Genomic DNA, 27,957 nt, shown 5'->3' with positions numbered 1-27,957 from the left:
GCTTATCCCGTGCAAACCATAAACAGGGACCGCCGGGATGAAGTCACGCGCTTGTGTGCCAAGGGCGAGGAACGGCAATGATATAGTTTTTGGGAACTCAACTGCCGGGAAATACAGCAACGGCTCCGGTATATTAACGCTTTTGCCAGAGTTAGTCACTCGGAATGGGAAAAGAACTAGGTTTGTTTTACTTTTTCTTTCTGTACATTTTACTCCATTTCCAGCTATATTCGATCCTTTCGGTCCTGTTATCCTGACCGACTGAGAAACACGGGGAGTGTTGTTCGTGTATGTGTGTCGAGTTCGAATTCTCGACTGGGAGTCACTTTTTTTTCTCCAACCCCTCGATGTGTGTGCACTGTTCCACAATTTTCGTTTCATTAATTTTTAACTTTTGTTGGCGCTCCGCTAACTCCCCGCGGAACCACCAGGGATCTTTAGGTTATTGGAGAGTTCTTCAAGGCATGTAGTATGGATGACGAGTCACGACTGGAAAATGCGCAACGGTTGGGATTCCTTGTTTTTTTTTTGTTCGTCCGTTCTCTCGACCTCTTTAACGGGGGGGTCATACAGCAGTCCGTCGTTTGTGTCGTGCCGCATTTATTCGTCCCCATCACGTGTTTGTGCGACTATTTCTTGCAGACTACCAAGCAGAAGCAGGCAGCGATCCTTTTCGTTTGGAAAATGAACGGTGGATTTTTTTTTCGATTCCCTCCTTTTTTAATAGTTTTTTTTTCGAGATTGCCGCCCACTGGACTCTCATTTGCTTCAGCATTCGAGCTTACTCATATGCTGCACATATTCGATTTACCCAAACCCCAACGTTTGCTCGGTGAAAGGACTGTAAATGCCCCTCCAGGATAGCGTGGTTCGTTCGCTTCCTGGAAGATCGGAAGCATATCGTGCAATCGTTAAAAATTCGATTATAATGTACCCGGGGTCAACCTCCCCTCTTGTTTGATTACATTTTGGGGGTTTGCTGCACTTCCGGGCACCTAAACTCATGACTAATTTAATTTTCGATTACTCTTTGCTTTCACGCGTGTGGGGAGGGGAGAGAAGGTGGCCAAAATTCAACGACTGAAATCTCTTGTTCCTCTGTACCTCCAGGGAGGGTCACCAGGTTGAAAAAGCTCATTTAAAAACAACATGACACGAGATGCACCCGCCACATAGGTAATAGTGTGCTTCACGCAACGTTCCTAACCGCAAAACATAAATTCGCGGTATGACGCCGGGGGTGAAAAAAAAAATCCCACCCTAGCCTCTATTTAACGATCCCTCCGGTCATATCGACCATTGGAGCGCGTTTTCTCGTACCACACAAACAATTATGTAGTGGGCTTGCAACTCCCCACACTCAAATAATGGTAGCTAATATTGGTGTTGTCGCTTCTGGTACGAACCAGTCGTCGGTAGCTAATAAAACTGATCAGCTAAAGCCAGGCAAAAAGGCAAAGTAAATGAACCATTGCCCATACACGTCAATCACAAGATAATGGGGGGGTTTGTTCTTATTTTTCTATTATCATGGGTGGTAGTGGTTTTTATTTTGTTCGGTTTTTGTTTTGGTGCGTTAATTGTACAGGGTGTGTGGGGGGAGGGAGGAGTGAGAGGGGGTGTTCTTTCCCATTTTATTGCAAAACCCCAAACCAACCGGGAACTGACCGGGTAGGGGTGACGCACACAACACACACCGTTGCAGGAACATATGTCGCTGGCGGAAATTGACTCTTTACGAAAAGAATCGAACCAGGATGATGATAAGCGACCTTCGACTATTGGTTTGCGTCTATTGGGGGCAACAGACGGGATGTGGAGGTGAAAGTGGAGGCGGTGTACTGGTTTATGATTCCAATAATCAAATCACCAACTTCACCGTTCGTCTCTGTGGAACTCTCTGGAGCTGGAAGTGATGTGAGGAAGGTAGACTTCACCGGTGATCCACATTATGGTTGATAATTTGTAGTAGCAAATGTATTTTGGCAACCAGAGCACTTCTACCGTTTCGATCTGTTATCAAGTTGTCAGCCTGTGCGTCTATTTTGCACGCTACTCCCTTTTGGTGAGGTTCTTTATCAATAATTGAAAATATTGTCGATCATTGGATGAGTTTAGCTAAACTACAGTATCGTTTTAGAGGGTGATAAGATGGTTCCATTTTGCAACCGTCATTGATAAAATTGGCATGGTTCATTCGCCTAGTGTTTCCCCGCTTCTCCTCCTGGCCATCTGTTATCAATGAGCTACGATGAGCCTCTTTTCCGGTCGATCGATAACAATCTGCATTCGTCCGTTCGTTGCCTTCATGCGGCTGGCGGTCAGATAGGTGTGCAGTTCGATTATATTCCTACCGCCCCGACCATTCACACCTTGGGGCGCTTTACGTTGGACAGAAAAGTTTATGTAGCTTGCCTGGTTATGGTTATGTAATCAGTGATTAATACCGTCCTTGTTTCTGTAACTCTGCTGGTGGAAGAGGTGGGCTATGTTGGGAAGAAAGGCCATGCAACATGCTCAACATGTGGTGTTGCTTTTAAACGAAATGCAACTGTATCACTATCGCCAGATTGCTGGATATTCGACATCTTCAAAGAGGTCAGAGTTTCCTTGCGGACTATTGGGCTAAAAGGAGTATGAAGGTCAGAGAATTATAAATTTCTTGGGCGTATTGCTTTGCAACCTTTTTTGAAGAATTCTTACCGAATATCTTCAAAATTGAGGAATTTATAAATAGTCTCCCTGATGATGTCTAACATAGCGTTGGTTTACGGTTATAGCTGATGTAATACAATCTCCACAACCCCATGATTAATTGTGTACAAAATTTACCAAGATGACGAATTCCCGGTACGTTGCCCGATTCTGTGTTTTGCCTTCTATGGACTTACACCACCTTCTATGGACTTGGCTTGGTGTAGCCGAGTGTGTGCTTGGCAACTTAGTAACCATCACGACGATCGCAACATCAAGAGATCCACGCGATCGGGGAAAAATGAAACCACAAAATGCGGGTTGGAATACAAATACACACATACTCACAAGGCTCATTACCAGCGACCTCGTTTCACTGCACAAACAGATGCACTGCCATTGGAAAGGGGAAGGAGGGGGGATGGGTTGGGAAGATATCCTCCCCAAAGAGGAGAAGGACATCGGTGGGAGGTGCAACGTGATGCACATGCTTCTTTGGAAGTGCACCGCTACCATGCGACAGATGTTTTAGCCGTGCGCGCCGAGAAAGTTCACATGCATTTTTTGTTGCTTTTGAGAGGTTAAAAGAAAAACGTAAAAACGGGGGGAACATGTTTTGCCATTCGGGGGCCGCATAAAATCTTCGCACTGTGTGTACGGGCCTGTGGTTTAAGTGGAAACTGGTGTGCTCCTACAGGTTGCTCTGCTTGCTTGCAGCGTGAATCTCGCTTAGCTTTGCTGATCTCAAATGTGTTCGTCCAAACCAGTGAATGTTGAATTCTAGCTGCTTAATAGCGTGTCTTCAATATCACCAAACTGGGAAAAAAGGAACTTCAATAAAGATGCCCAAAAATACAACTCTCGAGCACCGGATGTGTGTGTGGAAGGAAGTGATCGGGCAGTTATCCTAATTGTTTTGCATCTACATTAACGCATTCTCCCGGCGGGATATCGACGCTCGTAATGAGTTTCGCCCTAAAGCAACTGCTGGTTGTTGCGCTTGGTTGACGGAAATTCCACCATCTCCGGTTTCCTTTTTTATTTCGACATCCACTTCTACTGCGCCAAGTGGTCTCTAAATGTTTCGAGTGCGCGCGTTCCGGGAGAGCAGGCGCACGAGCACACTTCAACTCCACGAGGGGTCGTCTAGGTTCGGCGGGTTCGTCGAGCGAGGAAAGAACGCATCTATGCTTGGCAGGCGGCGGCTGCTTCTCAACGGCGGAGGATTAGGATAGGTCACGCGCATCATGAGATTTTTCGTCGGCGATCGGCGGCGAGGGTAGAGATAAAAACTGAAGATCTTTTTCCCTGTGCCGAACCGTGTGTTGATGTTGCTGTCGGTGGTTTCGTTCGCGTGTCGTGTCGATGCACACCGCGGCTGCAGTACGAACCAAACCCAGCAGGATGTCTCATTTGCACCTTGTTCCATGTTGCGTGTTGCGGCTTACGCAAAGGAACGTACACGAGTGAGTTAGATGCAGCGGCTGATCAAGTGCGTGCACGGAGACGATCGTGTTTTGTCGATCATTCAAACCGAAATACCGACAGATCCAAGCGCGGATGGGCACACACCGGATAGATGCGTGATTTGGGATTTTCCTTCATTCCACTGTACGTTCCTGCCGGCTCTGCCATGTAACATCCGGTCCGGCCCCAGGGACCACAAAAATCGGGAACGAAGGAAGCAAAACGTAACAGAGCATAATCATCGTCATGTTAGTTGTGTTTGGTCCTTGTTGGGTCCGGCATCTTTTTTCCGAGGGGGTTTAATTTATCCTGCTCGATGTACCCGCGCGTGTGTTTTTTCTGCATTCTATCCTTTCCGAAGCGGTTGTACAAGTTTCGGGTACAACTGATACGTCGCTGCACGGCAGATTAATAAGCAGAAATAATAATTAGGCTGGAAGGAAAGTATTTTTGGACACTGCCCGGTGGCAGCGTGCGCTGAGTTTTGAGTGGCGATTTAGGTAATTGCTGTTGGCGTTGACGTATAGGTTGGTTATGCGTAGTGACGCTTAGTTAATAGGCCACGACTAATTGGTTGTAAATATTGTACGGAGAAGCAATGGTGCAGGCTTTTGTTTGATGATATTGATAAATTGGTATGGAGTATGGAAAAAATGGAGTTGGAGTTTTAAAGTGTTTGAGAGAAATAATTCTGTCATTTTGAATGCCTTGGTGTGTCGAGCCTCTCAATATTTCTTACAACATTATGTTTGAACTGCTTGAAATTCACGAATTGTTGGGAAGACAGCCCAAAGACTTCAAGTAAATATCATAAACACCAACTAATGAACTGCAGTAACTGCTATAATGAACACAACCAACTATAAATCAATTATCACTTCTTTTATTTAGGGCTGAAGTAGTATCTTATAGTCGTTTAAAACTATTATAATAATTATGGTAATCTATTTTCATTTATTTGTCATGTAGACGTTCACAGATGAAGTTTTAATCATTTTTATATTCATTCCTCTTGCTATAAAAAATCTTGTTTGCTTATAGCATTTATTTATTATTGAATGAACTGTAACTAAATTTTTGTTCTGTAAATCTGTCCCTCGCTCACATGAAATAGATGTAAAATTCCTGTGCAAGAAGCGAATGAAGAAGTAATTGTGTGCGTATTGTTTATTCTATGACAACAAACCACTTGCTCTGGAACCTTCAACCATTTTAGTGGCGGTGTCGAAGTAGCAGCAGGAGAAACGAACGGTATTTATAGGCAAATTTGTCCTTAGGATGTATCGAGGGTTGTAGGGCCGTTGGGCGTTTGTTGAGCCATTATTACACCCTCCCCTAAAGCGGTTGTTTGGGGATGATGGTGAAAGTTGACTTTACTGGCTTTTCCGGCTTTTTTTTCTCTCGTGCGGAAAAGGGACATTCTAATTCACAAATTTATCCACTAGCAGAGGCTTCTTTGCTCTTGTGTGTGTGTGTGTGTGTGAAATGGCATTTAGAGGTATGCTGGTATGAGCTGCTTTTTGTGGATTAATACGCAACGGAAAGCGGTTTTTCGCGTGCTGCCATATCTTCACATGTGTTCGCGCCACAAACACATAGCATCAGACTATGCTGGTCTGGATTCCTACACCGTTGTGGGTGCATGTGAAGAAGCAGCATAAAACCGACCCCGAGACCCGAGAACGCGAGCGCACACACCGTCGTGTGCACCATCGTGTAAAGCTGGTCAGCGCTTTTGGTCGGCGCAACAGTTTTTGTTTATATTTCTCTCCCTCCCGGCCCAAAACACACGGCGCTGTCGCTCCCGGGGGGGGGCGAGAGGTTGCCGTTGTCGGCAGGGTGGTGGATTTATCAATATTTGTTTTGAATGTTTTGAATCCGCTTGCCGTTTCCTGACCTCGGCACACACAACCCCAACACTCTGCGCGGCGGTCGGCAGACGGCGGGGAAACAACATGCAAAGACACGGTCGAATGATTGAGAGATAGAAGAAAGATTGACAGGCTAACTCCTGGCGGCGACCGGTAATATCCCGCGCTCTGCGCCCTTCTGCTAGCAGCGGTTGTCCCGTGCTCTGTTTGAGGACGATTGAGGAACAACGGTGCTATACGAGTACGGTCCATGATGTGCGCGTGCACATGTGTATCTTTGCTGTAGGTGGGTACAAATTGATCCATCCCCCGCACTGGCATTTATCGGAGTACTCGTTTCCTGTTGGCTGCTGGCTTCACCATTTGCTCCACGCCTTACCACCACCGGTGGCGGTGGTGGTTTTGGTGTGGTGCGTTTGCATCCCTCCTGTCAATCGGCAACACACACACACGCCAGGGGTAGGATGTCATTCTCGGTTCGTTCGCGATGGTGTAATAAAACTCTAGGGGTGCTTTCGGTAGTGCACACACTAGCTTTTGGGGTCGGTGTGTTGGACTTTTTTTTTCTGCCCTCCATTCCAGTCAGCTACAGTGTTGTTTTCCTACTACGTTACGTTACCCCCTGAAGCGACGTTAAAAAAATGAAACGAATCGCGGGACAACACACACACACTGGGGGTACCATTCATCAGCAAAACACCGGGCGTCAATATTCGAGCATATATTTGCAGTCCCGAATGCGTTAAGGCTATTCCGTTTTTTTGTTTTGTTTTGAAGCGCAACTGGTGGTAAAATAGGGTGGCTTCAAGAGTGCCACAACAAATTGGTTGCATGTCAGGTTCATTTGCTGTGGACTGTATCAATTACAGGACTGTTTTATGAGTGAGCAACATTTTTTGGCTTTGAGGAAGAAATTCTGGCGTTGTCCCCAAGATCCACGGATCCAGATGTACAACTTGACAGCAAAGTTAAGTTAAGCAAAGACAGCAGTTAATAAAGAAAGAAGTTTCACATTTAACGTTGAATGTACATGATCAGGCGGGGTATCTTTTAGATATCTTTAATGAACCTGTGTATGAACCTGGTGTCTGAGGAGCTGGCCATAATAATAGGACAGTCTATACTACTAGAACAATAGGTGTTTAGGAGATTGATACTAGGGAATTAGGGATTTAAGTTTTCGTTGCTGGAAGTTTGAAGAATTATTCGATTTATTTTTGGCCAGAATATCAAAACATACAGCAATGTTTTGAATATGAGAATAGAAATTGATCTTTCGGAAATGTGGATTCGAGCTTTGTGGTACTGGACTTATTGCTATCATCATCATTAACATTACAGGCAGTTCCCGAGATACGCGGTTGTTGGAAATTTGACAGCTGATTTAATTTATAGCATAAAATCTAAAGAAAAAGGTGAAAATCTTGTCGAAAATGGCTTACTTTATCATATAAAACATTTGTTTTTAACTTATGTTAATGTAATCTTTTTAAAAATGATCAGACTCGCTGAATAAATTAAGTGCAAAGAAGGAAGTCGACTCTGTGACTGTGAAATATAAACGAAATTGCACCAGGATTTGAATTACGGGGTTATAGTGGTTCGCTATAATATCGTATTTCGGGGTCTGTCTGTATTATATTTCGCTATTTTAGTGCTAAACTTTTCTTTTCTTACTTCATAAAATTTTAAATCTTTAAGTTTCAAATACCTAACTTACCTTTCGGCAAATGAAAAATCTGTTAAAAGTTCAACATCCGAGGAGCCACCAACGAAACACATCCTTAAAGGACGGCTACACACCGACACAGCGCCGGTCAATAAACTTTAGCCGACCATCTGCTCCGTTTCGACCTCAGCGCGCAGTTCGGCCACGAAAACCCGTTCTTGCTTCAGGTTGTCGAAAATTAGGAGTGTTAAATGAATGGGAGCCTAAAATCAATCCCGCCACAACGAAGCGGTCCATTAAAATAATGTCCATTTTCAAGAAGATCTTAATCAACAGGTTGTGCGTACACAACATTCGGCTTCTCGTGGGCCTGGTTGGTGTAGTTTTACCGGCGAAAAAAAACCCCCAACGCTATATGTCCCCACGCGTGTGCCGCCAGTCGTCCGGTAAGTGTAATTTGGACACGGGTTAGGCGCACCGCGGATGCGCCGGGGTGGGCCCGTTTCGCACGCGTTCACGACCGATGCACCAATTCCGCGTTCGTTCGGTGATAAATTATCAAAAAACGAACGGGCGAGATATGCTACTCGAGATCTTCCCGAGGAGAAGGGCACCAGAAGTTTGGTGTATCAAAATTCAAAGGAGCAATCCCCACATCTGTACGGATGTGAGTGCTGCTTGCTGCGCTGTGTAGTGCGCGTACTCGGTTATCGTCTCCGTGTCGGGTGCCGGGAACGGAAGAGCGAGCATAAAAGGAGCACAGCAAGGCAGTGCCCCGAGGCTCAAAAACACGCGCCGCTTTATGTACTCTCCCCTTTTGTGTGTGTTATGCTTTGGGGTGGTTGAGTTCATCGGCACCGTCACGTCGCGGAGGGAGAGAGTTGCGCTGTAAGTGTATGCGTGTGTCCGACGGGAAGGATTCGTTCTCCTTTTGCGTGTGGCACCGTAGTGGGGGTTGGCTTCAAGGGTGGTTTTATGTATACCCCTTTCCGTTTAATATAACAAAGAAAGGGTCTCGAAAGGGGGGTTGGGCCCTTACCAGAAAGGGTCTCGAGCCGGGAGACCCAACCGATCCCCCGTATGTGTGTATGGGTTTTTTCTTTCTTTCAGATGCGCGGCGGGATCGAAGAAATCGCAAAACGCTCTATCTATCTCTATCGTATCTCTCGTGCTTTTTTGTTTGTCGGGGTGATTATGTTTTACGCATTATTTTAGCCGGTTTTAAAAAATTTCCTTGAAACTCAAATAAAAGCCAAAAAGGAAGGAAAAAACAGAACGAACGAACAAGGACAGAGCAAAAGAGATCCAAGGAAAGGTTAATGGTAGACCACAAACCAGTCTCCGAGTCCATGTCCCGGTCGCGTCACATCACGATCGTCGTTCGAAAAAAGCCCTCCCCCCTCCTCAACCACCAAAAAACGAGATGAGGCGAACCGTAGCAAAACATAGCACAGCCAAAACATGGTACAGGTGGTTCCGAGATGCAATTATTAACATATTTATGGTTTCACTGCAAAAATTGCACTGCAACAAGTGGGGGCACGATGGGCAGAAAGGGGAAGAACACCAGAAGCTACAAAAGGGATGTGTTTTTGGATGGTGTGTGGTGGCGCAATTTCGGTGCAACGATCTCCAACGGGGGGGTGTGGAGGAGACAGGCGCACTTTTCTCTTCCTTCTGCCCCGTGTGGCGCGGCTATAAAACCGGAGCGATACGATCGTTTGAATGTGTGCGGGGCCAGATGTTTCGAATTGGTTCCTTTTTTTTTTGTTTGGTGTGCCGTTCGCAGGAGGTGAATATCGACCCTCGGAAAGGATAGTTGGATCTTGATCTTCGTTTTCGTCATTCATTGGGCGCGTTTCTTGGCTTTTATGTTGGTCGCCGGCACAACGGTCTTGTTGTCGATCGATCCGCGTTGATTGGGCTTCTATTTTTGTGTTTGTTCTCTCGTTTGTCCTCACAAAGCGATACTTAAACTGAGTTTGATTTTTTAAATCACCTTCCCCGCAACGCCATGTTGAATTCAAGCGATCGTTTTTGATCCTTTTCGAAAATTGTGTTGACTTCAGTGTTTTCTTCCAAGATGTACATGATCTCCAAAAGTGGAATGAAATATAAAATTTTTGTGTGTTGTTGCTAATATTAAAGAACGATCTCTGCCCCATCGTGGAACACTGTGAAACAACCCTTAACGAAGGGAGCTTAATTTGGACGCTTTGGCAGTCCCCCCGATCATTGGCGTGTGTCGTTGTTTTTAATGTGTTTTTTTTTGTTATCGTAATTTTGCTGTCCGCGCCCGCGTGTGTGTTATCACCCGTACCTGGCGTTCACCGCATGATGATTATTCTACCTTTTCGTCCTGCTGGGCTGCGTGCGCGTTCGTCGCCTAGCCGGTCAATCAAGTCTCCGCAGCGGTGGTTTGGTGAGCGTGTGCCCCGGCATCTTCGCTTTGTGACCATTTTCGTTCGCACTCATCGGACTCAGCCGGAGCAAAGAAAGGTGGCGGTGGTGGTGGTGGTCAGTGATGCGCGATGAAGGGTCGTCTGCACCGTTTTGGTCGCGTGCACCCGGTTGGCCGGTTGCGCGTGCGCGCGCGTGTCCATCCATTCACATCGTCTTATGCGTGTGCGTGGGGCGATGTCCCCGCGGGTGTGTCCGGGGCCGCGCGCACGGGACATGTTTATTTATCCTTTTCTTCTGCCTTCTGCCCTGATAAATGGTTCACCGTTTCACCCGCAAAAGGTGTTTCGCAAGTGAACGGGGCGATAAAACAAAGCGCAGAGAAAATGTTCGCAAAATCTTCACAAACAAGAAAAAAAAAAGTTGTCTTCATCGTTATTTGAACTTTTCTTTACTAAACTTTTCCTTTTCCCTCTCTCTTTCTCTTCTTCTCGTTTACAGAAAAGGCAGGCTACCAATCACCATATGGCGGCATGGACAATGGCGTGGTAAGTTCTGCTTCAAGGATTTGGAAACTACCTGATTATATGCAAACAAAACGCACATATCCTTTGGCGCGGGGGGTGGGTGGTGGTGGTTGCGCGGTGCGGTGGCCGGGACAGGTTTCGGGATGCTTTCGGGTGCGTCCGAGAGTCGTCAACGAGGCGTAAACGGGCGGGACCAGCCGGCAGTTCCTGTTGCCCCCATCGTGCACCGCGCGAGAGGAGGATTCGGGACGTTTGTACTGCGGCTGTGCTTACTTTGTAGGTTAAGTGTAGGCTTTCTGCGGAGGATGACACACACTCTCTTGCTGGTCTTGCGCTGCATTCGACAGGTGATACGGCTCTGGTTGCAGCCAAGCAAAAACGAAAACCACACACACATACATTGCGATTACACATATATCCCAAGACTGTGGCGAAGGTTGACAGTTCGTCGTGAAGATAAATTGTGCAGGAGAGGAAAAATTGGAAGAAAATCATTTATTTCTGAAAGATGAATCTTTCTCGTCAATATGTTTCATTTTCCAGTGTCTTTTACCTTTGGAATGGACTCCGTGTTTTTTCGGATGGTTGCGTTTTGTTTCGTTGTTTCGTTATTTTTCCCGATGCGTACCCGAGAAGGGAGAGGTTACTGCAGGACGTTGAACCTGAAGATGATTCGAAATCAATTGTTTTGATTGATTTTGGCGGATTTTATTTTTTTTGTATTTTAATTCTTTAATTTTTTCTGGTTACAAATTAGACTAATATTTTTTTGTGTTTCAAAATTGTTTTTATTGCTAGAGCATTTAAATTCATTTTTAAGACTATGAATAAATTAATTCATTTTGAACCTTTTATTTTTGAGCTATAAAAAACCAAAACCTGTACTGGTTTTTAAAAGGAAGCACACCTGTAACAGGGAACTTTTGCTTTTTTGTGTGTGTCCCTTTTCCCCCGTAGCTCAAACAATGGTTTTTCCTGACAGAAGAGACCACGGTACAAAGATTGTCTTTATGCGACGAAAGAAAAAACTCTGCCACGAGCCACAACGCTTTGACGGCTGTGTGTCTCATCGTTGGCTCGCTGGGTTTTTGGTTTTAAATCGCTTTACACCGGCCGTTGAAGTGTGCTGCCGAAGCAGCAGCAGCCGGATGGTGTTTGTCTCGTTCCGTAAAGTGACGATGCCCAAAATATGCTACCAGAGTCGCAGAACAGGACTCCCTTGAGCGCACACTTGGTAGAAAGGCTTTGGTAAACAAAAGGACAAACATTCTGTCCCCTGTGTGTGAGCGTCCCTATTGCTTTCTTGCGGCTCGAGATTTGGGGAAGCGATTCCAGTCGAAGGTTATGCCGTTTTTGCATGGGCACGCTTTGAATTTTGTCTGAAGGGAATGGCAAGAAGGAAAACAAAAAAAAACGCACATGAAAGGATGTTTTACGCATCGAGATATGGCTTGGAGAGAAGAGAGAGTGAGAAAAAAAAACAGATAGAATAAAGGAAAGCAGCATTAAAAGTATGCTGCATGGTTGATGCATAATGAAGAAAACTAGTTAGATTTTTTTATCCTTGTGGAAGAAGAAACACGAATAAAAAAAAACGAAAGATGAAAAAGGAAAGCGAAATGCATGCATAAAGTGCAGCAAATTATGCTACACAATAGAGCAAAAGGAAATACGTATGCGGAGGCACAGTGTGTGCCCTTAGGGGATTTAAGTTGAGGTGGAATTTGAAGGTGAAAAACTCTATTTCTTGTTGCATTGCAATTTCTATTTAATTTTCATTCCAACGCTAGACATTCAAGAATAAGTTTTCGATGCTTGCCTTAATAGTATTATTGATTTTTTTTATTACACTGGATGCAGCTCTGTGATAAACTCAGATTAACTTCGTTAGACGACGAGTAATATCTTGGATTCTTAAAATATTGGTAAAGAAGCAACCCCAGGATCTTAAAATAGGTCCTTTGAAGGATGACTTGATAATTTCTTGAATTTTTGGCTCTGTTAAAACAATATTTTCCTCGTCATAAAATGCTTGCCACCGAAGAAAAAAAGCACAAGAGAAATAATTATAACCTCGTCTAAAAAAAGCAGCAAAAGGACAAGCGAAAGGAGCAGCCAAGCATCCTCCGGAGCCGGTTTTGGTTCGGTTTCGGTCGGTCATCATCATCATCCACCCCATTCCCGCTTCTCTTGTCCGTCCGTTGTGGCTTGATTTGGTGTGTGTGTGTTGTGTTGCTTGAAGACTATGGAACTTGATTAAGGAAAGATTCGACCGATGAGCGCACGCCATGATCAATCGTTCTCTTTTCTCCTGTAGCAAAAAAACCTCCGTCTCGAACCTTTTGCGCATCGAGCGATGCCAGCTGTCGCCCGTAGCTCTGACACCGTTGCCGTGCCGCATAGAAAGCCGACGCCTGTTTGGGCCTGTTGTGTTTTTTTTTTGTTCGGGGTTTTTCTTCACTTTTGGCTGGCTTTTGCTTTTTAAGTTTTCTGGTCCATCCATCCATCCATCCATCCGTCCCATTCTTTATCCAATTTTTGGATAGGTTCCTGTGGTTGTCCTTCTGTTGCGGATGGTCCTTCGCAAAAGGCAGTATTCTGTCTTGTGCGGGTCTTGGAAAGCGTTTCTCTGCGATTGAACCCGAAGCCGGAGGTGTTCCCTTAGGCGGGTGGGAGCCTGAAGAAAAACGAGCGACGGAACGTGCGTGAAGGAACATGTCCAGGTTTTTTGTTTGGTGTTCAATACCCCTTCACAAGGCACGGTTGGAAGGTGATTCAAGGTATTTAAATCGGATTGTTGTCCGTATGTGGCAGAGGATCTCGTACGCGTGGAGCTCGGGATGTCTGGCTTTTCCTGCCCGAAGCGCGATTCCTTCCTCCCTAAGGAAAGGTGGGGATGAATATGGATCGGTATTATGTTTTTTCCTGAGGTTCTTCCTGTTGTCTACAACAAAAAAAAGGCAGAAATTAAACGATACATTTGGAACTAACTCAATCAACAGCGAGAGACGGTATATGACGGTACGAACCGGCGGTTTGTGGACAGTTGCGGAGGAAATCCCTTCCGCAGGAGGACCAACCGGAACAGAACCTGTTTGCGTAGCCTACCGTGTGTAACTAACTAACCGAACCCATCTCGTTCCCCCATTTGTCCGTTCCTTCCCATCGGAAGGCAAGCGTTTTTATTCGTACAGTTCGCCCGGTAATGGGCGGATAAACTCAAACTTCCGTCCCGAACCGAAGACGACACATGATCCTTTCCTCGCTGTGGATACTTCAGGCACTCAGTGATGATGATGATGATGCTCTTGTCTAGTTTCCGTTCTTGCTTAGCCTTTTATTACTTCCGGTGGATCGTCATGTTTTGATGCCTTCGAGAAAGGATCACAGTTTCCCAAGCGCTGCGCTGCTTCTGGTGCATCTCAATATTCATTTTTCCATTCATTCATTCCAGAAGGACTGCGTCGTAAACGGGAATACATTTAAATCTGTTTTTTTGCAAAGCTTCGGCGAAAAAAGAGGCCGGTCCGCAAGGCAGGATTCTAGCGTTCCATCACTATGGTTGTAATTATTGTACCAGCAATGCATACATCACCGTAAATAGGGCGCCGTTTTTAAAAGGAACACATCTCGGTGCGTCGAGTGACAGATAACGGATGGGAAATGGTGCTCCAGTTCTGTTCGCCATCATGTCCTTCACCTTTTGCAGTATGAGTCCCCTGACAGGGGACTCGCTTTTTCTTTAGTCTCTTGAGTGATAGATGTTTTTTTTTTATATTTTGGGCTTGTAGTTGCCAAATTAAATACCTTTTTGATGAAGGTCATGTATGTCGCCGAGCACGGTAACTGAATTTTTGTAATTGCTTCCATGATCATATGATCCAGTGTCTTGGGTTATTGGAAATAAAACCGTTAAGAGAGTATTGTATTTCCGACCTAAACGATCGTTTCCCAAGCCAGATAGAGATCTGGCGTATCCGTAGCACCGCGACCCCGTCCAAATACTTTCACACAATTCCCGAGAAGGTGTAATGATTACGTCCATTAATGTTGGACATTAATGTGGACCACTTTTCGCGCTTGTTGCGTTCCGTGTCGTTTCTCCCCCCTGGGGGACGTTCGGAAGGGTGCTAAGCATTTTAATAAACCTATCAAGATCGAAGGACACAACTCTCGGCGCGCGGCAGCGTGTGTGTCGCATGTGGGGCATTGCGATTTACGAAATATATATCTCGGTGTGTGTGTGCCACCAGAGTCTTTTGTGTGCGCAAGATATTCTGTTCATAATGTGAAGCTGTACAAATTGTGCATATCGAATCGTAAACCGGGACAGAGATTTACACGGCAGCCGAACTTTTCTTCACATGGTCCCGATCGACATGGCATTAATTCGCCCTCCCCCCCCCCCCCCCCCAAGGGTCGGAGAGTATATGCTGCTGTAGGAGGGGTGTGTTTGCTGCTGGGAGGGAGGGAGAAGGGACGACCCGCAGCGCTGGGGCAGCAAGTCGATTGTGCAACCTTTGAAGCAAATCAGTATCACTAATCCCTCGCTTCCCTACCGTCCAGATCTGGTTGTCTTTTGCGTGCTTTCGTTAATGCAGACAGGGTGTGCGCACGAGAGGACTAGGGGGAGTTCTTGTTGATGGTGGAGATCGGGGAAGCCAACAAAGTCCGCCGAATGGCAAGTACCGAGGAACAAGTTGTAGGGAGAGCCTTCGGTTCCGAAAAAGCCTGGAATGGAGATAATATACATACCACTCTCGAGCTCCCAATCACGGTGGAAGGTGGGTTTTGTGCCCGGTGTTCCTGGCTTCCAAGCTCATGCATTTTCGCTGTGGGTTTTCCATCCAATCAGCCGAACCACCCTACCCCATTGCTCAATCTATCGTTTTGCGGGGAAATTCTCACGCTTCCGGGAATGCACGGTTGCAAAATTTCTTCTCTTTTACACCCTTATGTTGCTGGCGTCACATGCCCCCGGGGGGGCTTTTTGAATTTGTTTCCAAGTCCTGTTTTGAATGTTGTGTCTCCCCCGAGTACCGTTGGACACACTTTATGCGACGGTGTGGTAGAGCTTATGCTGTTTCTTAGCAAGCTTTTCGAGAGTCGTAACACACACGTAAGACGAATGGGACGCTTGAATAATGATAGTGTTTTGGAACGTATAGTTTATGTATTTGGTCGCATGATTAAAACAGATCTAAATTGAACAGAATTCTTATTGAAAAAAGTAACTAATTTTGAAATGCAATAAGAACGAACGAAATTTGTGTTTCACAGTTCAACATCATTGTATTTCACTTAGTCCATTGTTTGCTTATTTGGCCGTTCTTAAAGTGCATGTGTAATTCATTCGCTATAATTATAGTCAAATTCATGCAATGTTCAGTTTATAACATCAGATTCACGTGTTATCCATCATTGTTTTCTTAATATCGGTTTTGGATAGTCTCTAAAATACTCAGGTTAGTGGCAGAGCAATTTGATTTCTTTATTTTTATTCTAAACAATTTGTATAATAAACAAACTGAGCTGTCAAAATTAGAACTGTCAAACCACGTATGACAGACTCTATATATCATGGGGACCTTCTGTATTTAATAATCTGAAGTATTGCAGAGTGAAATGGACATAGTGTGATGGCGCTGGAAGCAACAAGTTGGACGAAAATTTGATTTATTGTTTACCCCACGTCATGAACTTATCAATCCACGTACATTTGATTCCCGCCTGAGCGGAGTGCTATAATGCCAAACCGATCCTGTCGTATCAAGGGGTTTGTTGCTTGCTTTTCGTGGTGTCGTTTTTTGTTGTTATTCGTACTTGTACATGTGTGTTTGTATTGATGGTTAGATGTTCCATTCGCCCTCATCTATCCCACTATGGTATCTTCCTGTGCCTCCTTCATCCCCCCAATCGCCCAAATCATACGAATCCGCATCAACAGCCCGCTATCCCCTGCGAGGTTCCTGTTGGGTTTTCTTTCTCCTTCTTTCCGTTTTTCCACTCCACCAGATCTGTTTCTCCCTTGTTGAAGGCTGTGAAATTTGAGGGCGAAACATAACAATAAGAAGATGTGTTTTTTCCTTTCCGAACGAATCACCCTGTGCTGTGGTGTTGCGGCGGCTCCTTGCGTGAGGTATCGCGTCGTCCTGTTTGATGGGCTCCTACTTTCTCGTGGCACACGCTCAACCCAAACCGAACCTGTCTCTTTTCCGTCATTGGTGTCTTGCACACGATCGCCGTTTCCTTCTCCGTCCTGCCTGCACGATCGTGCGGTTGTCGAGTTTTTCGGCTCAGTGTTGGCCTTTCGTTTACGGGGAAACATCTGTTAACCTAAAATGCGGGCCCTTTTTCCTACCTTCGTTCGTAGGATCGTTTCTTTTTTTCGCTGTCTCTCCTGTGCCGTGTGTTCCTTTCACGTTGTGCCCGTGTTTAATTTCCATGTTCGTCCTTTCCGTCATCCACGCAAGTAAAACGCGGGCGCACTGCCACAGTGCTAGTGATCAGTTCACCTCCACCAAGCACATTAACACACAAACAAACGCACATACAGCCAGCAGCACATGATAATCAATCTCTTTGGGTCCCTTTTTGTCGCTTTTCTCTGTCGCACTTGCGATCCTTTCCCGTGCGCAGAGTGGGATCTTCTCCGCACGGTTTGCGTGTTCCCTTTTTGCTTCGACGTTCCATGCTTCATTACATGGTTCGCTTTTGGGAAACACTCCACCATACATGCATCCTTGCCAGGGATGCCCGTCGGGTGAAACTGTGAGGCCGCAGAAAAAGAACCGAAAAAAGAAACTCCCTTTGAAGGTTCTTTTTCATTTCGTTCTTTTTTTCGGTGGAGTTTTCTACTTCGTGCGCTTGGGAAGATATTCTTCGCTTTCTTATTTATATGTGTATTAATTTCATCAAAGTGTCTAGCGATTCAAGCTCTCCTTCTGCTCCATCCTCCGGCGTGTACCGTCTGTCACTATTACGGCCGCCTCGGTCCTCGAATCCTTCAGAAATCAGCGTGCGCTGGTGTGAGTGTTCCAGCGCATATCCTTGCTGGTTCATTTTCGACGCGTCTTGTTCTTGTTTTGTTTCGCTCCTTTCGGATCCTTCGGAACTCCAGAAGGGTAAAGTGTGCGTGTACTGTGTAATTTACTTCTTTAATTTCACTCCTGCTTTTTTTTCTTCTCTGGGCTGCAAAACCGTTTTTCCTCGCCCGAACCTCACCAGACGTTGAAGGATTGCGAAGTGCATTCGGGGAACGACCGGCAGTCCCCTCTCGAAGGGCTGCGTGCTCTAATAATGAAGAGGAGGTTTCTTCTTCTGCTTCTTCTCCTCCATTCTATTTTACCTTTTGTACCATCCACTTTAGGTGATTTTTCTGTGCACCGAACCCATACTCTCGGCGTTCTGTTTTTACTACGGATTGGGTTTTTATTTTCTTTCACTACTTGATGCTCGTATAGTTTTCTTCATCAGACGATCAAGCCGAAGCGGGGGGAATTTTTTCCAACTCCAATTTGTTGTGTTGTTATGTCAAAGAATCTGGGTGTAAAGTACTGCAGAGGGTCCTTTAGCTCTTCTTTCCAGCTTCTGGCACGCTCTCCTTTTGCAACTCCCGGGAACTTTTCTATTTCGTACCGTATTTGAAATGCATTAGGGTTTTGTGTGGATGGTTTTTTTTTATTCGCTCAACCCAAATGCCATTATTATTATACCATTAAAGTAGCTCCATACGCTTTGCTTTTAGTTGCTGTTGCACATTGTCAACCACAGCGGGTAAAGCGAAAGAAGGGCACGTTGCGAGACACGAACCGTCCCGGCCGGGGTAGATCGCGGGAGTGAACTCGGGTGGATAAGACCGAAAAACGGCACACACCACTCGCACGGTGTGCGATTGCAGTACGATTGTGACGGAAATAAAATCGCCTACCGAAAACTCCCCACGTCCACAAGGGTTAACGGGGCCCGGGGGGGGGGGGGGGGGGGGGTGGTTGCAATGCGCTGCATGTTGCTTCGCTTGTGTACTGCATTTTGCCGCAATGACTCCGATCGGGCTGTAGTTTATGTGTGGTGCACTTTTTTCCACCTCTATGCTCTCCCTTGTGCTCCAAATTAATTAAAACAATTCCATGCAGTGTGTGCCGTGTCGGTGGTGTGGTGTCCCGGCGTTGTCTCACGAGCTCTCCAACAACACACAGGTACCGGTCAGAATTGTAGGTTGGCCTTTTTTCTGGTTTTGTTGCCGCTCATGAAACGTTGCGTTATCGCACCCTATTGCACCTAACCGGCCTCTAATGGCGATGGAAGCATTGGAGGGGGGCTTTTTTCTGTGTGTCCTTTCGGCTGAAAAAAGTAGGCCTTTCTCAACAACCATTTCATAGTTTAGTGGATGTTGAAAGAGGCTCTAAATTTTGGGACGTTTCATACTGATAGTCATCTGCGCCATGCGCCAGAGGGAGGCAATAAAATGATCTTGCTCTGCGTTTGTAAAACCTACATGCATTCGGGTCCTTTCGAGGAGCTAATGGAGCACCGGGAGAGCGCATGCATACCTTCTGAAAATCATCAAACCAATCTAATGAACCCCTCGCTGCTCTGTGGTTGATCTGAACAAACAGCAAACCCATTAGGAAAGCAACGCAAACGGAGCAGCAAAGGGTTTTCGATTTGTAGGTGCACGGGAAGGGATCTCGCATTTGATCGGGTTGATCCTCCTTTTACTACACGCACGCAAACGGTTGTTTTCTTCAGGTTTGAAAGGCATTTACAATTTCGTACGGCTGTGTAAGAGCACTCCACGATCGACAAGGTATTCTGCAATGATCGTTTAGCGTGTGTTAAAGGCGTTTCATAATTAGGGAAAAGTAATTTTCGTGTTGCGGCAAAGCAATCCAACGTAAATTATTTAGTTTCTATATTTTTTGGTTTTACTACGATTTAATGTTGTGTTGAAAAATTGAAGCACCAATATATTTTTCAATTTGGCAGTTTGTTTTTCTTTTTATTTCGCATCATGGAAGAATTATTCTATAATTTATTGTTTACTGAAATTCGTCTATTTGCGTCGTAATTAAATTTTATTAAATGTTGAAGGAATAATAATTATGAACTTTACAAACAGGTATCATAAACTGAGCTACCTAAACGTACAAATTACATTATAGCAGATGAATTATAGGAATGAACTACAAGAACAGATGAATAAGCCAGAGATGAACAAATTATCAAGAGATTTCTCGCTTGATAAGACTTTACACTCTTCCAAATCAATCTTGATTGTTCTGTTCCGATTTTTGATCGATGCTCAAGTTTTCCGCATAATGTTATTTAGATATTGTTTATGTGGGTCGCATAGGTATGGAATCGAATCTTCATAAAGCTTGCCTTTTCGAAAAGTTGTTGAGTTATATAATTCCACAAATTATCTCCAAACAGTTAAAATTGGAGTTTGGAAAAATTAAATATAAATGCGACCCCATGCACCGAGCCACATTTATTGGCCAACATTTCGCACAGTAATTCTCACCATCGTTCAGTGATATTGATTCAATTATTTGACCCATTCTTTAGCGCGCAAACAACCTTAAAATTGCTTCCCCTTGACAGCTTGAATGGTAATGATTATGATGATCGCATCGCGTCTGATAGAGGCCCCTCGGTGTCCGCCAGGGGGACGCTGCCTCGCGCGCACCATAATAGATAATATACATTTGACATGCAGTACCGAATTAATGTCTTCAGTAGTAGGTAACACCGTTAATGTGCCGGCCGCGTGCTAGTTGCAGCGGCGAGCGAGAGAGCGAGCAGGCAGAGCCCGTTGAAAATAGAGCCTGCTGTTGCCGCGCGCACGGTGGTTGTGTACGCGGCTCTGGTGGCTGTTGTCGATTTTTGCCATTTATTATTATAATTTTTATGGCTTTGACTATTTACCGCCGGTTGGGCATCCGAAAAGCATAAAACCCCTCCACCCGGTGGAACGCTCTTTCGCGATTGAAATATCTCCGCGCAACTATATTCCCCTGGTGCCGCAGCCGCCGCCGCGATTCGATGCAGCAGCGTCTGTTCGCGTGAAGCTGTGCCTCCTCCCTATGGGAGACCGTCGTGAAATTGTCACCGTTGTCTAGTTGAAGTGGTGGCCCGTGTGTCGTTGTGGGATTAAATGGCAAGGGAAAACGGGAATGAGCGGAAGGGGGGGAGGGGGGAGGGGATGGAAATGAGGCGAAGAGCACCCTCTGCTGTGTCACCAGCAACAACACCACCACCACGACGTGCCACGGTCCCGGTTTCCTTTTTTGTTGTGGCCACAGTTCTTTGGTCCCCTTGGCTGGAGTTTTCGCGTCGTTTGTATTTCTTTTTTTTTGTCCCCCGTTCAATGCTGCCGCCACCACCAGCATTCATTACATACGAGAGCGCGCGCTGTACGCGTTTTTGGACGTATGGTGGCGCACGAGTGCCGACCGGCCGCCGCGCGGTCAATGCTGGGTTGAAATGCTATTGTTGATGGTATTATTTCCCGCTCGCCGCGCGCTGCTTGGCGTTCGTCGTTGGAAGGGAATAGAGAGACACGGGAAAATAAAGGGAACATGCCAACATGGCGCGTGGTCCGAGCGAAAATATGGAACGAGAAGGTGGCGAGTGTGTGTGTGCCGTTTGCAAATGAAAGTGTTTTATCTTGTCTGGTCCCGCGGTCGGTCGCGCGCGCGCGCGCTCTCCCTCCAAGGGTGAAAGAATGGCGCGGGCATCTATGCTCAAGTGCTTAGACGCTGGTATTAGTTGCAGTGGGTAATAGTGGTGGTGGTGGTTTAAAGGGGAGATCCTGCCTCTTCTGCTGCTGTGAACCATGTCACAACGATCACATTTTCGTCTTACTCTTGCAAACATTGTACTGCTTTTTTTATGTTCGTATTAAGCTCAGCATAAAAAGCATAACAGCAAAGCATAGGTCAGGTCACCGAGGGGACTCGATGGAAAATGGCAAGCGGAAAGGATCGCCGAGTGGTGCGCACTTTAAGATCTCTTTTTCCCTAACCGCTACTAACCATATTAGACCTCGATCGCGTTCCATGTGGTTTGGCTGAGCGTCGTTGGACGTTAATGCTGTTTCTGTTTTCTTTTTTAAAATGCTTTTTGCGTGTATGTGTATTTCATTTCTTTTCTTTTCTTTTGCATAGTTTATCCACTACAATTATTGTGCAGACATTGTCCACCGCCAAAGGGTGGGGTGGATTCGGTGGGGTGTGCCTCCCCCTAAACGCTTTCCAGACATTCAAACCTGAACCGAAACATGTCCCCCCGGGATGTTTTGGGGGGTGAAATGGAAGTGGGTTGGAACAGGCTCATAGTGTGTGGAGAAGAAGGTGCGGAATTCTGCGAGAGTTATCCATTTTTGGAATGGAAATGTAACGATTCAATAATTGGATTAAGCCCACAAAAAATGAGTACTACAAGCCCCTAAAACTGAACTACTACCAATACCATTACTTGTGCTACTGATCTACCACGAAAACGATCGAGAGATTAGACTCCACCTTGGGGGTGAGTCTGGGGGTGCGACTTAAAATCATTTTTGTGATATCGAATGGGTTTTTTTTCGGTTCCAAAACCCACGATTTCTGTTGATTTCGTTGATTTCTTGGATATTTTAGATGATATTTGGTTTTTTTTTAGTAAGGCACACACCGAATTGAACTTCTTCGCGTTGATGATGGTAGAGGCTACAACTCTCAACCAGTGGCCGGCTTGTATCGCTAGATAAAAAGCGTTGTTTGGCCGTTTGCCGAGTATGTCAGTCGGTCTCCGCTATAAAGTTAAGGTTGTTGTACTACCGCCACTGCTAGCGACATGTCTTTATGCTTCCGCCCACCACCCAAGTACCTTCGAGCGGGCTTCTGAGACATTTTGGGTCTCCGCCGAGATTGAGGGAAACCCCCCCGGTCTCACCCCGGGGACCCAGAGACATTGGGGTTTTGCTGCCGGTTTTGCTGTTTTAACCTCGCGGTTGTTAATTGTGGTTGTTCCACGTCATCGTTACCCGCCAATCCGTGGACCGCTTAAAATGCGTCTCCACCCCACCGTACGCGCACCCGACGGCGGGCCAGACTTGGTATGATAAGTTGTCTTGTAATCCACCCACAAGCCACCGCGCGCGCGTAGTCTCTACACCGGGCGAACATGGCTTTTTTTGTGTGCAGGGTTTGTTTGGTTCCCTTTTGGGCCCCGGGACATACCACAAACAAAATAATGGCATTTTGGGGGGTTGGATAGTAGTGGCGGGGGACAACGAAAAAAAAAAGCGATTGAACAAGAATTTATGTTTGCTGAAGATAAATTTAGCCTGCACTCTCGCGAGCACCCTCCAGCGGGAGAAGAGGGTTGGAGTTGCTGGAAAGTAATTTTTTTTCTGGAAAAATCCTCCCCATCTACCGGGAGGAGCGACCGACATTCTTTTCCGCTAGTGCAGACCGGAGGCAGCAGGAGCAAGGGCTGTTGTACAATCTTAAACTGTGAGAATGTTCCATAAAGGGCTGTCGAGGAGCAGACGTCGGTGAGGCGAAGAATCTTTGGCAGGACAAATTCCTGGCGGTCGCGCTACCGTGTAGTCCTTTTTCTGCATCTAACCGATCGGCTTTTCGGGGTGGTGGTGATGGTATGAAGTGTTTAGTTTCCTTTAGCTTATACCGCCCAGGAGTAATCGAACCGGGCGCGCGCGCGTCTGGACGAAATGTTTCGATGACGGTGATGATGATGATGATGGCGTGGTAGTTATCTTATTATTGAATTCTCTATCATAACGACATGGCAAAAAGGGCATGCGTTCCTACACGAACACGGTGATTGGTGGTGGTCGCGCCGAGCTGGGAGGTTCGTCGTCTGCACACGCGACACACTGCGACAAGCGTCACAGAGGAAGGAACCCGCGTGGAGGCGCGTTCTTACGCGTTTGTCGTTTTTATTTTCGGCTTTTTGTTGCGTCCATTTTTAATGCCCTAACTATTGCCATGGCCACAGTACGTACGAGATATGTGGCGATTGCGATGATGGAAGCAAAACCACCATCATCTTTCGGTGCGATTATTGTGGCAAAATTTAAGCAACTAGACGCGATCTTGAGTTCAAAGGTTTGAATATTTTTTTGGGGTGGGCTGGTGTGAAAGAACGGCCAAGGTTAGCCCATGGTGCTGCGCTGCTAGCGAAGAAAGTGTACCGAATGAACAAACAGAGAAAAAGAGCCAGCCAAATCAAGTGCACGACGGAGCACAGCGTTTTGGGTTTTGTACGCCCATCGATAACAACGTGGCTGCCTACTGCCACTGATGGGACCCGCCAAGTACGATGCCGGGTCTTGAATTCGCTCCTGGTTTGGTCGGTAGCTGTAGGGGGCGCTGGTTTTGCGCCAAATGGTCGTTTGGTAGTTTCGTTTGTGTTTTTTTTTTCCACGCGGGGAGAGTTCATTTTTTAGCAAATTGCTTAATCGCTCATAATTGTGCGAGAGCCTCGGTTGTATTTTTTATTTGTTTGTTTTGGCTGTACTTTGCGGTGTTGTTATGCTTTTGTTTTAGTCAAGCGCAAGTTTTGGTGCTGAACTGTAAGTTTTTTTTTTTGGGTTGGGTTTGACGAGAAAAAGAAGAGGTTTTTTTTTGGTTCTGCTATTTGTGCTTTAACTATGGCTTTTTATTAACCTCCCTTTCGTTTCTTGGTGGATGTGCGTCAGCCGAGCTTCTCTGGCGTTGGGCTGCAGGCTAGCGCGATGGAGGATTTTTTTCCTTTATTGCGAGGCAAGAAACAAGTCCTAGAAGTCAACTTTATTTTACCGGCTGCTGCTTGCCTTCTGTACAGCTACCAGACACCGGTTTCCTAAGGTCAGTCAGTCAAAAGCAGCATTTGTTTCGAATAGGATCATTTACCCCGCAGCGACACTGTTGATAGCTTTGATAAAATCGTTTCTTGAAGATGAAAATTTTAACAGGCAGGCATGGATGGCAAGATATTGATGGACACAGAATTGTTTATGGCACCTTTTACGGTTCAAATCTTCTGCCTTCGTTTCGGTGAAATCTGATTCAGATGCGTGAATTTGAAACGAGATTTGATATTGTATGAAGGAGCCCACTGAATCTCTTCTCGGGTCTTCATGGGGTATTCAGCCACTGAAGATTCATAGATCTTGAAGGATTAGGGAATAATATAGGGAATTTCTTTTACGAAGATTCAATCAGATTCAAGATTAATTATTATCTTAATATTGTTTGGCATTTCTCCCCATCAATGAGGCTTTGTTAATATTCATTTAAATTGAAGATTTCACTTAATTTTTATGATCGAGAATTCTTGAAGATTGATATGTGCATCTCTTCTCAAGAGCTCCATTCGGCAAAACACTACCGATTGCATTTTCTTGATCGAGATGGTGCATATTCCGAAGAAAAGATGATCAATAGGGGTTGTTCGCATCCTCTCATGCGGAAGGTTATTGATCTTATCGGAAAGGTGTTCGTACGCGAACGTAATTTAATCTTTCCTCTCGCTTATGAAACAGGAAGGAATGTGTTCCATCGCGCGATCGTGCGTATTTTTTTTGGGGTGCTCTCGTAGAGTTTGATCGAACCCGACGACCCTTCCCGCGATCGATGGTACGCTGTACGTGTGGGGGCTTAAGGTAACGAACTTTAATCGTTCTTATAGTGGCGGCCACTGGCACAAACTCATCCACATGATTTGGACCGATCTTTTTATGTGTTTCGCCTTCCTTCATCGATCCAGAACAAGAAGAAATGCACTAACCAGCATTAGACGCGCACATAACAACAAATTTATTTTCTTCCCAACCACGCGGGGTCTGCGCGCCGCGAGAGAGCCAAAACGGAAGGCAAAAGGGAGCTCGCCTTGTTGCTTGCATGGGAAGCAAGCAGAAAATAATTTTGGATAATTATCTTAACGTTCGCATTATCATGCTTCCCGCGCGCTTGCTCTGGGTGTGTGTGTGTGCGAGGGTTGTGTTATGTCGGTGGGTTTTTTTTTAAATACATTCCCGAATTGCTTCGGTTGTAAGTGTTTTGGTCCAAGGCCTGTGCACGGGGCAAGCAGCTAGACTGGGAATTGGTTTAATGAAACGGTAAAAAACAGCGATGATGATGCTTCGTTCCTTTTTTTTCCGAGGGGGTTGTTCAACCCTTCGAGCGTAGTAGTGCTTAATCTAGAACAGTTTACGGGCTTAGGATTGGGCCAGGGGGAGTTACAGCAGTGCACAGTGTCCCTTTCTCCCTTCACCATCGACCGGATGCTTGTTTGCAGTTGACAAAACAGAATTATACTTCAATCCGGTTGGAAAGGAAGGACCAAGCAGAGTGTTGCAAGGATATGTTCAGTTTCACTGCACGCAATCACGAAGGGATCGAAAAAAAGGGATCGTAATCGGCGCGCCCGGGTTTCGGGTTTGTTGGGATGAGATTTAAAGAGCCATCGAGAGCCAGGAGAGATTATATGTGACAGAGCAGTGTAGGGAAAAACGGAGGGTCATTTTGATGGGAATGTAGTTTTTCCTTCTGGTTGGTTGTTGTTGCTGTCGAGGAAGGAGATTTGATAGTGCCTTTGGTGTGCTATCCCGATTTGAATCTGGTTGCAATATTCGTCACGTCACTTCGATGATGCGTTATTTATTAGGGGTTGGTAATTGAATTTCCCAGGGCACTGGCGAAATTGATCCCGAAATATGGTTGTGTATGGTAATTGTGTGATATCTGAGGCCACACGGTGTGTGCGGTGATCGTGTTTGCTGGGAAGGAATCTAATTATTGGAGGGTATTTTTATAATCCATTGTATTCTTTTATAACGTTTAATGAGTGTTAGGTTTCTTTTTTTTCCGCAAAAAGGCTCTGCTCTGTTTGCTTTCTTCAAATGTGCTATAAATTTTTATGGAAAACCCCCAAAACCACCCTTGAAGGTGCGTTCGTTTGAAGTAAATCGGATTCCAAGAAGCTCGAAACGTTTACTAAAAGTAACCTGCAGCTATTCCAACTGTAGTTTGAATGGAATCGCATATCGGCATCGTCGGAATAGCTCCCCTCGTTGTGCGGAGATGCGAAGGTTGACAATGGCAACGAAGAATATCAAATCGAGATGAATTTTTATTTACACAGACTGGCGAAAAATAAACTCAACGATCTTGTTTCGGGTCGATCGGGGGGTGTATTCTTCTTTTTTTTTCCACGGGTGACAGGGGTTTGTCTCGGCAAAGTAAGCTCGTTTCCAATCTTAGCCCCCCTACTCCCCAACGTAACCGAGCAGAGACTAACAAGATTTGTTGTCATTACGCTGTTAAGACATTGTGTGTATCACCGCTGTTGGAAATGGAATTTGTTTTTCTGATCATTCTGTCCAAAGAAGATCCAATTCTTCGAAGTATACGCATCGCCGTGAACATACAAACGAAAAGAAAACAAAAAACAAACCCTTTCCAACCGAGTCCCGTACTCTGCCAAGGGACCCCAAGGGGGACTGTCAATTTGTCACCCTATCTGCTGTCCCGTCCCGTGCCGTTCGGTAGGTTTCGTTTTTTGGGCTTTAGGTCTTTTTTTTTGTTTCCTTGGGAACCCTGCGAGAATCGAAACAAACACCACGCCATAATATGCTCGATTAGTTCAGGGTCATTGTTGGATTGGGCTGGGCGCAGTTTCTGGGATTACGGGGGTTTGGAAGATGGTGTAGCAACGAGTTGCGGAAGCTGATGGAGAAGCATGGTGGCCGACGGATGACGGGTTTGGTCTTCCAATGGCTGGCAACAAATATCAACGCTTGCTGGTGTTGGTCCCAGTTCTTGATGCGTTACCGAACCGTACACTACCCACCACCACACATCGCTGTCGATCGATCGTGTGTGCGACGTTTGGCGAGTCTTTGCACGGTTTCGAGTTTATTATGCTAATAAGCGCAATATAATACGCATTCTTTTGCTGTTGTTGTTGGTTGTTGAATAATTTCGCCCTCATCTTCCTCCACGTCGTCTGAGACGGTCCTCAGCAGCAGCAGTAGAAGAAGAGCTGTCGATTAAGCACATACGAGAGAGGGAATTAGGTCGCAGGAGGCAGGATTTCGGCTACTCCCGCACGGAAGCTACAGGTACCGAAATCGGAATACGAAGCTGGCCTCCGTTGTTGCTGCAGTCGAGAGAGATGCTCTCTTTTGTTCCCAGACTGCTCTGTGCGCTATCGCTATCGTTATGGTGGTGCGCAAGAAGGAAGCAAACCAAAACAAAAAAAAACGAGGAAGCAAGACATAAATTATTAATATGTAAATGAATCATAAAACCGCCAAAATTTATGGATTTTCTTT

The 27,957-nt window shown here is 45.7% G+C and overlaps 1 protein-coding gene across 3 annotated transcripts in view; it reads left to right on the top strand.

Moving 5' to 3' along the window:
- Positions 1-27,957, top strand: part of LOC128300178 (protein daughterless) — a 63,352-nt gene that overhangs the window by 20,959 nt on the left and 14,436 nt on the right. For all 3 annotated transcript variants that reach the window (XM_053036155.1, XM_053036156.1, XM_053036154.1), the window contains exon 2: positions 10,603-10,649. In XM_053036155.1, coding sequence (XP_052892115.1) covers positions 10,603-10,649 — 47 coding nt within the window. The remainder of the gene's footprint in view (positions 1-10,602; positions 10,650-27,957) is intronic.

Source organism: Anopheles moucheti, chromosome 3 (assembly GCF_943734755.1).
Source record: "Anopheles moucheti chromosome 3, idAnoMoucSN_F20_07, whole genome shotgun sequence".
Taxonomy (NCBI): Eukaryota; Metazoa; Arthropoda; class Insecta; order Diptera; family Culicidae; genus Anopheles; species Anopheles moucheti.
This window is presented reverse-complemented; position numbering and strand designations above follow the sequence as displayed.